This window comes from Chionomys nivalis, chromosome 7, assembly GCF_950005125.1.
Source record: "Chionomys nivalis chromosome 7, mChiNiv1.1, whole genome shotgun sequence".
Taxonomy (NCBI): Eukaryota; Metazoa; Chordata; class Mammalia; order Rodentia; family Cricetidae; genus Chionomys; species Chionomys nivalis.
Genome location: NC_080092.1, coordinates 60454190 through 60468337, shown reverse-complemented (window position 1 = coordinate 60468337; position 14148 = coordinate 60454190). Strand labels below are relative to the sequence as shown.

Below are 14148 nucleotides of genomic sequence, written 5' to 3'. Positions count from 1 at the left end.
TCTTAGGCTGGGTACCAGGCAGACAGGCCTGTTCTGACAAGATGGGCTTTGGCAGTGTCCTCTGAATGTGAGCGGAAGCCATGTGGTATCCAAGATAAAGCCCTGGTTCCCCCAAACCCCACTAGCTTTGCTACTGTGTATGTTAGGGGAGGGAGGCTGTGTCAGCACAGCCTTGCAAGGATTTCAGGACAACCCGTAGGAATGTCCCTTTTCTTCCACCTTGTGGGTCCTGGGGGTGGAACTCAGGCTTTGCGGCAGGCAGTATCCACTGAGCTACCTCAGTAGCCCAAGAGAGAAGGATTTACTTATGCATACATGTTTGCCTGTGTGTGTGCATGAGCACAACATACGTGCCTGTACTGGCAGAGGCCAGAGGATGGTGTCAGATCTGGAGTTACACACAGCCGTGAGCTGCATGTAGGTGCTAGGAACTGAGCCTGGATCCTATACAAGAGCCGTAAGGGCTCTGAACCACTGAGTCATTTCTCCAGTCCCAAGAAAAAAACCTCTTAGTGACCAAAAATTCACACCAAGAAGAAGTCTATTTATTTATTTGTTTGTTTGTTTGTTTGTTTGTTTTGAGGCAGGGTCTCACTATATAGCCTTGGCCGGCCTGGAACTTGATATGCAGACCAGGCTGGCTTGGAAGCCACAGAGATTCGCCTGCTTCCACCTCCAGATACTGGGATTAAAGGCACGTGCCACCACAACCTGCCAAAGTCCCGTATAATTACAGTCCAAAAGAGGGGTTCTTACTAGCTCCAACCTCTCAGGTTTGATTTTGCGAAACCAGCAATGCCAGTGCCAACAGGTGGGGAGCTGGGAGGTTCAGGAGCTGGAGTGCTGGCTCAGCAGGTAAAGGCACCTGCCTCAAGCCTGACACCTGAGTTAGATTCTCAGGACCCACATGGCGGAGGGACAGAACTGACTCTCATATTGTCCTCTGACTTGCACAGGCCCACTGTGGCATAGTGTGCCTGCACACACACACACACACACACACACACAAATAAATAAATGCAAAAACAGTAAAACCAGGGAGCTGGAGAGATGGCTCAGTGGTTAAGGTCTCTTCCTGCTCTTTTAGGGAACATGAGTTTGGTTCTCAGCATCCATGCTGGGTAGCTTATAACCGTTTGTAACTCCAGCCCCAGGAGATCAAATGCCCTCTTCAGGCCCAAACCCACACATATATACACATAAATAAAATAAAAGCAAAATATTTTTTAAAAAGGATCTAAGGAAATCTTGAGCTTCTCAGAGAGGAACTAACTGGTGGGTGTTTGAGCAGCCTTATTGTCTGTTTCCTTTCAATGAAGAGTTTGCACTTGCGGGTAGCAGGGAACTCTTTCCTGAAAAGCAGCAGTGCGCATTTCACACGGACGAATGGACAGACACTGAGGCAGCCACAGTCAGCATCGTGCATTGCCCTCAACCAACCATGAATCAGAAAGGCTGGAGGTGTAGCTCAGAGGGAAAGCATATGCTTAGCATATTCTAGGTCCTAGGTTCAAGATGGCGCCCAGCACTAAGTCACACCAGCAAACAGACCACTGAGAAGGAGGAAGTACTGGACATTTCTGGGCTTGTTTCCATCTCCTTTCTCCTAGCATGTGAGCTGTAGTAGGTATTTGCATAGCATCTGCATTGCTTTTGTTATTACAAGGAACTTAGAGAGGACAGCAGAGACACCAGAGGTGTGCTTGGGCTATATGCAGATGCTATGCAAGTTTATATACGATGCTTGAGCATCCATAAGTTTAGGTGTCCTTATCGATCCTGGAACCTATCCCCTGCAGATACCAAGGGTTGGCTCTAACTCAAACCTGTTGTCATGTTTGAAAACAGTCATAGGACTGGGTGTGCGGTGCACACCTTTAGTTTTCGCACTGTGGAGGCAGAGCAGGTTGATCCCTGGTCAACCTGGTCTATATAGCCAGGCTAACCAAGGCTACACAGAGAGCCTATCTATCTCCCAAAATAAAACAAAAAACCAAACAAACAAGAAAAAAAGAAAAAAGGAGCAAGTGGAGGTGGTTATAGTCTAATAAAACTTTATACAGTCAGCCTTTAACCCATCCTAGAGGAGGACAGAAGTCTGTTCTTCCTTCTCCTGTATGTACCATCCAGTTTTCTCAGCATCACAAAGCGAAGGGACTGTTCTCACTCCACCTTTGTCAGAATCAAGGTCGGCTGCCAGTGCGGACTTGTTCCGGGCGCCCTGTTCTGTCCTTTTGCTCTGTATGTGGGCTTTCATGTCAGGACCCTGTAGCTCTGCAGAGTATTTAATGACGACGGGGAGAGAGACTTAGGGACAAACACGATTATTACATTGCTTCTGCTAATTCTCAAAGTCACCTTAAAATGTATGTGTCAGCCATAGGGAATAATAAGCAATAGTGAGTTGTCCTTGGTGGTTCTGTTGAGGAAGGAAGACAGGATGGGGGAGACAGCAGTGGTTTGGTGATGGGAAGATTTGGTGATGGGGAGCGAACAGCACTTGTATATTATACGGTCTTTGCATTGTACAATTGGAAAACAGAATTGATACAGTCTTCACGGCTACACCCGTTAAAAAACAAAAAAATTATAAAACTATTACAAATCTATTTTTAAAAGATTTATTTCTTTTAATTTTATGTGTTTTGCTTGTATGTATGCATGTGCACCACATGCATGTAGTGGCCACAGAGGTCAGAAGAGGGTACCTGGATCGCCTGGGACTGGAGTTATAGACAGCTGTGAGCTGTCATGTGAACCAAATCTGGGTCCCATGGAAAATCACCCAGCCCTCTTAAGCCCTGAGCCACCTCTCCAGCCCTAAAATCATCCAGCGCTCTTAACCACTGAACCACTGAGCCACCTTTCCAGCCCTAAATGTTTATTTTAAGATGGCTCATGTCTATAATCCCAGGGTTGGGAGGATGAGGCAGAAGGATTACTTACTGTTATTTCAAGGTCAACCTGGGCTACACAGTGAATGCCAGGCCAGCCTGGGCTTTATACCGAGTTCAAAAATAGTTAGAACCACAGAGTGAGACCCTGTCTCGAAGTAACAACAGCAACAAAATTCTATTTCAAAAATGAAAATCTGCACAGTCTTTGCTCTGATTCCATTTCTAGATATCTAATCTTCTAGATGCTTAGATAAACGCTCTCGGATACAGAGGAGGAGAGGCGACGACAGGGCCCTGATGTCATTGTTAGCACTCTGCCATCATTATAACCCCACGCACACACGGAACCGTCTGCAGAGTAAGATTGAGGCAGTGACTGCCACCCGCTCAGGCCCCCAGAAAGCCCAGTGAAGATCCTCAGGCCGGAGCCAAGGGTGCTGGGAAAACAGGGTGCCTGAGGAAGTTTTAAAACACAAATACCAGGCAGCCTGTGACAGTCAGGGGGCAGAACAGATGGCCCAGAAGAAATGCAAACCTCACAAAGGCCTGGAGGTGAAATAGGACACAGCCTTCCCAGGAAGTAAGCAGATGGAGGCTGGAGAGATGGGTCAGTAGTTGGGGTGCTAGGTATGCAAGCATGAGGCCTGAAGATCGACTCTCAGACCCCGCTAACCATGTAACAAATGGGCATAATCTCAGATACACGTGACCCCAGCACCCATGTAACAAACAAACATAATCCCACCACACCTGTGAGCCCAGCACCCATGTAACAGACATAATCTCAGCCACACGTGACCCCAGCACCCATGTAACAAACAGACATAATCCCACCACACCTGTGAACCCAGCACCCATGTAATAAATAGACATAATCCCACCACACCTGTGAACCCAGCACTGAGGGGAACAGAGACAAGGAAACTTGGGCTCTAGATTCAGGGAGTGACTGTGTCTCAAAGGAAGAGCAGTGACAGAAGCGGGCACTGTGTGTCCTCCTTTGACCTCCACCGTGCGCACACAGGTTCACAGGACAAAAGTAAAGAGAAGGTTGGCACCACAGTTTTGGGGAGGGAGATACACTACAGTGAGAAGCAGGTAGGACCTGAGATTACGTTTCCTCCCTTGTTAGGAGGTCACACACGGTGACTCTGGAAAGCGAAGAGCAGCGAGCTAGCAGGTGGCTGGGACAGAAGAGGGGGTCCTGGGGAGCAGGGCACTGGAGGCTGCAGCGTGTGAGGACACCATGGGTGACCTTCTGGCCTGGGCTTAGGTGACTGATAACACTAGATTCTGACATTGGCACAGGAGGAGCAGGTGGCCTGCACCCTTTGGTTTAATGGGTTCCCTATTAATCTGCCTATGTGGACGGATGACCAAACACCCAGAATCTCAGCTCTGAGTTAAGTTTTTGCTTAACTGCCTGCCAACGGGTGACTACAGCCCCTGACCAGCATCCCCTTGTTTTAATACCCATGGGCCCATATCTCCCCAGCCCTCCTCACCACATGGACTGGGGACTACACAAGACAGACCTTTAGAACAGAATGGGTTCGGGAGAGACTTGTGCCGGAGACACCATCCCTGGACACCTGGGCATCCTCTTGCCAGACCAACATTTCCTGAATTGAGAAACACCCTCAACAGGTGTTCAGTAGCGCTCAGGGAAGCTCTCCCTGGCAGGTGTGACAGGCTCTGAGGACACAGGCATCCGCGGCAGTCAGATGCCAGTATACTGCACAGGAACATCCAGAAACATTACAGAAACATCCAGAATGGATTCACCCAGGTCAAAGACCCAGGGTGGTGCCCAGCATCAGGGGCTCCATGGGACCGGGAAGAAAGGCAGACAGCAGAGGCCCGCCCTACAGCCAACAGGAAAGCATTTTACTGACTCAAGGTGACTCCCACCAAGTCATGAGGCTGGAAGCGATGCCCACACCCTGAAGGGTTCACCTTCCTCCACCCAGAGGGCTCGGCTGCAGTCCTGACGTCCAGCCACATACCATCTTTTACCTCCCGAAGCCACACTGTTCAGATCCATATTCCCCACAGACACCAGAAACAGAGGAACCAGAAGCTGGCTGGCTTCTTGGTTTCGGTCTCAGGCTGACCCCTAGGGGACAGCCGGAGCACAGCAAGGTGTGGGGTTCCTGGCCCGTAGCATTAGGATCTCCCTTTGAAGATGCTGCCTCTGAAGAGCTATGGTTCTGCCCAATCTGTTCCAGGAGTCAGAATTCCAGTGCATTCTGAGGACTCACTCTGCCTGGCTGGTTTGGTGACACTCAGGAGCCCATAGGAAGGAGCTAGCCCAGGTCCACCAAGCTGTCTGACTAAGGCAAACAAACCAGGTCACCTACCATGTCTACCACCTCGGCTGGGTGCTCTGGCCAGTTGAGCCACTTGTAGGGCCCAGAGCTGTGTGGGCGACGACGGAAAGAGATTTGCCTGGAAGAGGTTTAACCCCCAAAGCCACAAACACATTCACATTATATAGTCCCACAGGAAAGAGTCAGGGTTGCCATGATGACTGACCCCCATCTTTTGCCTCCCTGGAACTTCTGAATTTTGGAAAACAATAACAACAAAAATATATCACTTTACAAAAAAAAAATCCTTCCTGGAAGGTATTTCCCCTCTTTACTGAATGCACCATCTTTTCTGGCTGTGCTCGAGAGCGCTTGGTTGCCACAAAACCAGCGGGAGCCGTGGGGGCATATCTCTGCTCCTGAGTACCCCTGAGGTAACCCTGTCCTCAGGGCTTCTGTTTTCCAACGTCTCAGCACGAGCTTTTGAAACACTGGAACCCAAAAGTAAAATGGATGAAGAGGCTTACAGGGTAGGGGTGGGGTGGAGGTGGCGATGGGGGGAAGTGTGGGGGTAGGGGTGAGGATCAGTGCTCTGTGCTCTCACTAAATCAGACCTAGACTGGTTGAGCAAGTCTTGCTTTCTAGCCAAGGAAACAGAGGTTCTGAGATGTTGCAGGAAGCTTGCTGAGGTTGTATGGCTGGCCAATGGCCAAAGTCAGGTACGGACCCCATTTTAAATGATGGTACAGGTTATAGCCTCCTCACTGCATCCTCCATGAAGGCTGCACCCCAAAAGACACCTGGGTCACTTAGTGTCTGCCCCATGTTGGGAGTTCTCTGTCCTAGATCTGGTTCCGCTGGCCCCAAATACACCCCCCTCCATGCACTGGGCCCAGTAAGGCAGATCTGGAGTCCTTGCTCACAAGCCCCAGTTACCCTGGCCCACCTCTAAGAGGCCTCATGTTGAGCACAGTCTGGACACCTGGCCCCACACAGGCTGTGACTTTAGTCTCTGTCACCTTCACACTGTTAAGTGAAATTCACAGGTAGCCCTTGGTGTGGCCAGGTCTATGCACAAAGCAAATCGGACCAAAAGAGCCTGCTTCGTGATGATGTTCACGCCACCAAGCCAGAAACTAAGCTGTTGTGTGCCCTTCCCAGAAATCAGGAGAGTTTTAGCTGGCACGATAAGGAAGTCCTTTGCTCCCTTAACCGTTTTTTTTTTAAAAAAAATAGTTTGATGGGGGCCAATCAGCTTTGTGTCCCTATTATTCAGCTTCCTTGTTCCTGTGATGGCTAAGCTATGTTTTAGGTTCTAATTACTGCACTTAAGAGGTCTATAAAATGAAAATGCCTCTAATGTGTAAGCCCTATTTACCCAGGAACAGATACCTTCCTGGAATGCTTGGGCTGCGCCTAACAAGCCACGTGTTTTCACTTCTATGCGTAAGCTTGGACGCCCCAACAACAGAGGATGTGTGTTTGATCACACATAGGAGGGAGGTACATAGGCAGGAAATATGTCAGGACGCATACTTTCCCGTGATTGGACAAACTTTTGCTTTTATAAGCCCCTGACTAATGAATGAATCAGGGCCATACTCTGAGCACGAGTCTCAGGTATGGACCTGGCCAGTATCCATGGTCCTGATCAGTATTTAGTAAAGCCTCTTATTTATTAAATTTTATTCATGGTTAGACAGTGAATCTCCGAATGACCCCAGACCCATAATAGTTCCCATCTTACAAAACCCACTGTTCTTTTCCTGTGCTAGACCTACGTATCAGATCTGCTGTCTTGGTGACAGAGGCCTGAGAAAAACAAGGGAGGAAGGGAGGAAGGGAGGAAGGGAGGAAGGGAGGAAGGGAGGAAGGAAGGAAGGAAGGAAGGAAGGAAGGAAGGAAGGAAGGAAGGAAGGAAGGAAGGAAGGGTGGAGGAAGGAAGGATGGATAGATGGAAGGGAGGAAGGGAGGAAGGGAAGCAGGGAGGGAGGGAGGGAGAACAGACAGACAGAAGGATGGGAAAAAGGAAGGAAGGACTGATTTATTTTGGCTCATGGTTTCAGAGTCTCTCTGGGATTCATAACTTGGAGCCTGAGATAAGACAGAGCAACATGGTAACAGGAATTTGTGGCAGAGGCTGCAACCTCAGAGTGGCTAAGGAGCTGTCAGGGATGGGGAGGAGGTGATGGGGGAGGGGCAGGGGAGGTGTGTGTGTTTGGAGGGGAAAGGTGTGAGGGGACGTGTGGGAGGGGAGGTGTGTGTATTGGAGGGGAAAGTGTGTGGAGGGGAGAAAGGTGTATGTGTGTGGAAGAAAGGTGTGTGTGTGTGTGTCTGTGTGTGCACATGGGAAACCTGGTCTATCGGCTTTCCCCTTGTCCTTTTATTCCAGCCGGCGGGACGGTGTTGCCATATAGCCAGGAAGATCTTTCAGCTAACTCTATCTGGAAACACCCTCCCACAGACCCTAGATGGCTCCTTCTAATCTAGGTGCTTCTGGACAGGCTGACAGGATCAATCATGATAATCTAGGTAAACAATCGCCACCAGGCTACACCCCAGTCCTGATCATCACGATCACTAGATTATTCAGTTTATTATTTTTTTTTTAATTTGGTTTTTCGAGACAGGGTTTCTCTATGTAGCCCTAGCTGTCCTGGAACTAGCTCTTGTAGACCAGGTTGGCCTCCAACTCACAGAGATCTGCCTGCCTCTGCCTCCTGAGTTCTGGGATTAAAGGCGTGCGCCACCACTGCTCGGCCAATTTGTCTCTTGACAGGGCCTTGGTCTTCTCCAACAGTCTGCTTGGTCACCCTCAGCATTATGGGACCCCCCCCCAAGTCCTGCCCCAAAGAAGCTCACTTGGACTCCACCACCCAGAAGTGTCCAGTGAACCTAGTCATCATCAGCTGATGAGGCCCTAGGCTTCTTTCATTTTCCAGGGGGAAGCAGTCTCTGGATGAAATACTAACCCAGAGAGCCAGAGAGGTTTTGGAGCTAACTTGGGTGAGAAGCCAAAATAGTCCTCCTCTAGCCAGAAGGTTCCCTAGAGACTATAGATAGTGCATTAAAAACTGTCCCCACAGTACGAAGCTGTTTGCAAAAATAGTTCAATGTTTTATAAACACATCATTTAGTAATAACAGCAGAATGAATTGAAAGAGAATGTGAGATATATGTGTGTGTGTGTGTATTTACATGTGCATACACACGCACACACACACACTGTATTTATGTGGAGTAAGTGTGTACAGAAGCCAGGAGACTAGAAAAGGGCCCACAAGAGGGGGCAACAGGGGCTTTAAGGGAAAGGGACAGGGAGAGTAACAGAACATAAGTAATGGGAAAGTAAAAAGGGGGGCACTAGGGACAGAAGTACACAGAGGTGTACTATTTGTGTTTTAATAAGTAAGGCTTGCCTGGAGATCAGACGGCAAAGCAGCCACACTAGTCAGTCAGTCAGGCCAGGGAGTGGTGACACACACCTTCAATCCCAGGACTTGGGGGACACCTCTGTGAGTTCAAGGCCACCCTGGACTACACAAGATTGAATCTGTCTAAAAGAGAGGCGATCCCAGCACTTGGGATGACACACCTTTAATCCCAGCAGAGAGGTGGAGACAGGAGCGAGGTGGCTGGGTGGAGAGAGGAACATAAAAGGGAAGGACAGGTACCCAGTGGAGTGTGGAGTCTGAGGATTGCCCCTTTTGGTCTGAGCATTGGCAGAGGTCTGTCTAGTGGTTGGCTGCTTTGTTCTTCTGATCTGCAGGTTGAACCCCAGTATCTGTCTCTGGGTTTTTATTTTTCGTGCTACACAGAAGGTTTATGTGGGTATGGGGGAGCAGAGTGGGGAGAAGAGGATGAAGGTCAACTATAAACAAGGATATACGAAAATACAAAATAAAATTAGAAGTCATAGTATTTGGTCTCTGTGATGGCTGTTCTTGGTTGTCATCTGGACACACCTGAGAAGGGCCATCCTCACCTGATCTGCCCCTGTCAGACTGAACTATGGGCATGTCTGTGGGGCATTCTATTGATTCTTCATTGGTGGAGGAGAATCCAGCTCAGGGTAGGTGGTCCCAAGTTCTATGAGGAAGATATCTTTTTTTTTTTTTTTTTTTTTGGTTTTTCGAGACAGGGTTTCTCTGTGGTTTTGGAGCCTGTCCTGGAACTAGCTCTTGTAGACCAGGCTGGTCTCGAACTCACAGAGATCCACCTACCTCTGCCTCCCAAGTGCTGGGATTAAAGGCGTGCTCCACCACCGCCCGGCGAGGAAGATATCTTAAGAGAAGTAGATAGCACACCAGTAAACCGGGTCCCTCCACGGCCTCGGTTCCCACTTGAGCAACTCCTTGGCAAGTCCCCTGTGATGGAGCGTGATCTCCCTAACTTGCTTTCTGTCATGGTGTTTATCACAGCAGCAGAAAGCAAGGAGGCACAGAGCTTCTGGAGCCCCTGCCATTCCTGATAGGAGTGCTATTATGTCTAACCACTTCCTGTTGTCCACACCTGAGCTTAGGCCAGTAAGGTGACTGAAGGTGGTACCTCTCAATGCCGCAGGCTGGGGTTGGTCACAGAAAGACCATGCTTGGGACTTTCAGCCCCTCCAACTCTCCACCTCTAGGTGAAAGAGGGGACTAGAGACTGGGCTATGAAAAATAATTTTAAAAATTTAAATTTTTAATTATAGATTTATTTTGTGTGTATGTGTGCACGCACACACACACATGCACAGACACAGTGGATCAGGAGAAAGGAAAAAACTTCTCACCCTGCCCATCTGACCTCAAGTCCATGGTTTCTCCTCAGCTTCTCCTCAGCACCACCAGTAAAGTGGAGGAAGTGGCCCCGGGTCCAATCCCACCGTGCCTTCCTAAGGGATTGCTATGTGGCCCAGGCTAGCCTCAAACCTGTGGCAATCTCCCTGCTTCAGCCTCCAGAGGACTAGGATTAGTGGCATGTACCACCATCTCCCAAAGAGCCTTCTTGACTTTGATGCCAGAGGCCATCAGAGGAAGTCCCAGCCCTTCTAGAGCCTGCAAAGTCAAGCCCAGATGCCAATAGCAAGAAGGACAACCAAGGGCAGGAGGCACTGAGCCACAGCCCTTACCTGCTCCACACAGTCTGGGATCTCGGGGGAACACGGCAGGGTCCCCGCGCTCTCCACTGACAGCACATCCTTCAGCAGCTCCTCGCACCCTGTGGACAGACAGACAAACAGTGAGCAGTATGAGCCTCAGCCTACATGGCTGTCCTTTCTTACTAAGGGGCTGTGGAGGGAATGGATGGAGGAAGCAGGTGGCTCATGTCTCCAGCACAGTGGCAGGAATGAGATGCCCGGTTGTATGGGGCTGGTTCAGGGCACTGTATAAGGTGTCTGAAAGGCATGAGAACTCCCATAGAACTAACCCCAGTGGGGACACAGAGAGGTGCACTCACAAATGCAGAAGCAGGCTGAGTACAGGGGCTACCTGCATGTTCCCTACCAGCCCCCCAAACCCTAGCTAGGGCCACTCTTAGGAGGTCAGCAGGCTCTCCCACCCTCCTGACCCAGCTACACAAGCGGCCTCTCTGCTGGTTATACTGGACCAGGGACTCAGCACAGGCACAGGGCAGGAGTGGTCTGAGCTGGTCCACAGAATCAAACAAATCCCTGTAGAAAATCTTAGCAGGGGGTTTCTGTGATGCCTCAGTTCCCCCAGTGAACTTCTGCTTCCCTGTCACTTCTGCTTGGGAATTCTTGCTCTTCCCTATTTCCAGAGGATGCTGCAGAGATGTGCTTGCCCAGACCTCAGCACAGAAGGGAGAGCCTGGCCTCCTTCACTGCTGACAAGAAGCCTCTGGAAGTAGCTGCATGTTCTCCCGGCGCCAGGGGAGCCCAGGGGATGCCCAGAAGGCATCCTGACTGCTCAGGGGCTGGAGGGGTGGTGATGGGAGGTTGGGTACCAAAATTCTGATTTCTAGGACTTTCTCAAAACTGAACTTGGAATTTTGAAAAGAAAAGAAAAAGAAAAAGAAATGGGGGAAGGAAGGAAGAATTAGGAAGGGCTAAAAGGAGAGAGGGCAGTTAATAAAGAAGGGACCCCTAAGAGAAAAGAGACATGGCAGCCACTCCATCCAGCTGTTACCAGAACTGGATTCATTTCACTATTTTTCCCCTCCCATTGTTGGCAACGGAGCCCAGAGCTTTGCACTGGTTAGGCAAGGGCTCCACCACTGATTGAGCAAACCCCAATCCCTTAACCTCCCTTACCCGTCTACCCCCACGCTGGAGCTGAAGTAGGAAGTCTAGGGGAACTCCTGTGGATGGAGCACAGCCGGCCTAGCAGCAGAGAGGGGAAAAGAGAAGCTGAGAAGAGCTGTTTTCCATGGTGACAGAAAGGCCATCCTGCCCTGGTAGTGGGGCCCTGAGGCAGAGGCTCAGAGAGAGCCATAGCTCCAAGCACAACACTTGTCCAAGACCTTGAACAGAGCCCATTTTGGGACACACCCAAGGCTCTGGGACCCCTGTGTCCTAGCCTCCTAGGCAGATAGGACCCCAAAGAGGACCTTACCTTTCATGGCGAACACTCCTCGGCAAAAGTCCTTGAAGTTGATTCTGCCCAGGTCATTGGGATCCAAACACTTCACAAGTTTTTCCACCTTTGGGAAGGAAAAGACACCTGTGAGGCACCATGGACACCCCAAGGGCCCAGGTGGAATGGGGAGGTGACTCTCACTAATTAAGCCAAAAGGACCAACTTAGTCTTTTCACCTGGGGTCATGTTATTCCCCTCTGTTTAGGACTCAAATTGGATAGAGGATGGGATGGGAGAGGGGATAGAGGATGGGGATGGTAGAGGAGAGGCAGAGGGAGGGAGAGGATAGAGCATGGGATGGGAGAGGAGAGGCGGAGGGAGGAAGGGAGAGAGGAAGGGAGAGGGAGGGAGGGAAGGTAGTGGAAACTGGGATTGGTAGGTAAAATCAGAAAAGATAGCGGTTTTTTTTTTTTGGTGTTTTTTTTTTTTTTAAAGACTCAAGTAAGAAAAAGTCAAGAGGGCCTCATCCGTGCAGGGTGTTGCCCCACAGGCTTCTCCAAACCCTGCTCCAAAGACTGCACACTGAAAGCCAACAGTCTGCTACCAGGTTCACTGTCTGTTTTGTAGACAGAGTCCAGCTGTGTAGCCCACACTGGCTTAGAACTGAATTCTCCTGGAGTTACGTCCCCAGCCTATGAAGTTCAGCTTCTTGACTTTTTTTTCCAAATTAGCTTGTACCTTAGTAGCAGCTTTCTAAAATATTCATTCATACATTCACTCACTCACACATTCACTCATTCAATGAATAACTGAGCACTGAGTGCCTCCCACTTGCCCGACACTTGACTGGTGATGGTGGTAGCTAGCTAGTTACACATGGTCACATGGACACACACCTACACTCATGCACCTCATTAGGTAGCTTCCCCCCAGTCACCGCCATCTTCCGAAACCATCATCCATGGTAGGGCTAGACTTTCTGGTGACGCAGTTGCTCTGGGGTTACCCTTGCTTAGTAAGTAAGCCCGATAAACTCAGTGGCTCCCCAAGCTGTACTTTGGTTTGTCGCTGGTGCCCTGCAGGATGCAGAGCAGGTGTTTGCGTCTATGTTTCTCTGGAAAGGGTTCACAAAACAAGGACGCGCTCTTTCTGGAATTCCCTCTGGCTATGCTGCAGGCGTTGGTACTAGAGCATGCTGGGAACACAATCCCAGCATGCACATGCAGCCCAGGGATCTGTCACTGCTGTGGTACCAGCGCCATCACAGGCAGGTCTGCCGTCCCTCCCCACTCTGCTAGTTGCTTGTGCCAAAGCACAGGCAAGTGGGAAGACGCATCTGCTTCCAGACTTTTCCTGCACAGGATGCTTGTCCAGCATGGCAGCTGCAACAGGCATCCGAAGCCCTGGCCACGGCAGTAGTCACCCAGCAGGCTTCAGTGAGCACAGCCCCTACGCAGCCACCTCTCCACTGCTGTGCACGGTGGCTGTGTGTACCTCTATTCCAGTTAGCCTGCTTCTCCACTCTGCCAGGTCTAAGGCTGAGGGATAACCCAGGGGCTGCACAAGGTCCTAAGAAGTCTCTGAACCTGGTACCTAGTGGACTATCCATTGGATCCAGGCATCCCTAACTATAAGGTTAGGATGCTAGAGCAGAGGCCCAGAGACAGAGGACGTCCCAGTCCCTTCCCCTCAGTCTCCATGGGGCTGCAGAAGTTCAGGTAAGAGGGAAGAGGAAGCCAGCTCGGGCAGGGCCAGAGCACACTCGGCTCTGCAGCTGTTGGCCCTACTCCACCCCCACTACCATGGAAGCCACTGGCATTGCCAGGCAATGACGCGGCTTTTGAGAATAGTACTTCCCAGGTGCCACCTGCAGGCTGTGCGGGAGCTCCCCCAAAGCTCCAGCTGGCCACCCTCCTCCTCTCCTCCTGCTACCCCCTCCCCACCGTACAGAGAGCCTGTGAATGCAAGGAGGGCCTGGAACACCCTGACCCCCACTCCTGCTCTAGGATCTTACTCCAGAGTGCTCAGTGACTGAGCTCCAGCCCCACATGCTAGGAGGGACAGCAGGGTTTGTAGTCCACAGCAGGGGTTTCCAACCTTCCAAAGGCTGAGACCCTTTACTACAGTTCCTCATGCTGTGGTGACCCCAACCGTAAAATTATTTTGTTGCTACTTCATAACTGTAATTTTGCTACTGTTATGAGTCATAATTAAATATCGGATATGTAGGAGATCTGACATAGATCCCTATGAAAGGGTCGTTTGACCCCCAAAGGGGAGGCGATCACAGGTTGAGAACCTAAAGGTGTGTTCCAGGCTGCAGTTAGGGGTTCACAGTATTGGTGATGCCCTTCCACGAAGCTCTCAAGGATGGCAGTCCTGGGTAACAGCCACGAAAACTATAAGACAGCTCTGTGGAGA

The 14148-nt window shown here is 50.2% G+C and overlaps 1 protein-coding gene across 3 annotated transcripts in view; it reads right to left on the bottom strand.

Moving 5' to 3' along the window:
• The window catches only part of Rab11fip4 (RAB11 family interacting protein 4), a 115165-nt gene that overhangs the window by 73818 nt on the left and 27199 nt on the right, over window positions 1-14148 (bottom strand). For all 3 annotated transcript variants that reach the window (XM_057774572.1, XM_057774573.1, XM_057774576.1), the window contains exons 2-3: window positions 11764-11851; window positions 10320-10408 (exon numbers count right to left, since the gene is read on the bottom strand). In XM_057774572.1, coding sequence (XP_057630555.1) covers window positions 10320-10408; window positions 11764-11851 — 177 coding nt within the window. The remainder of the gene's footprint in view (window positions 1-10319; window positions 10409-11763; window positions 11852-14148) is intronic.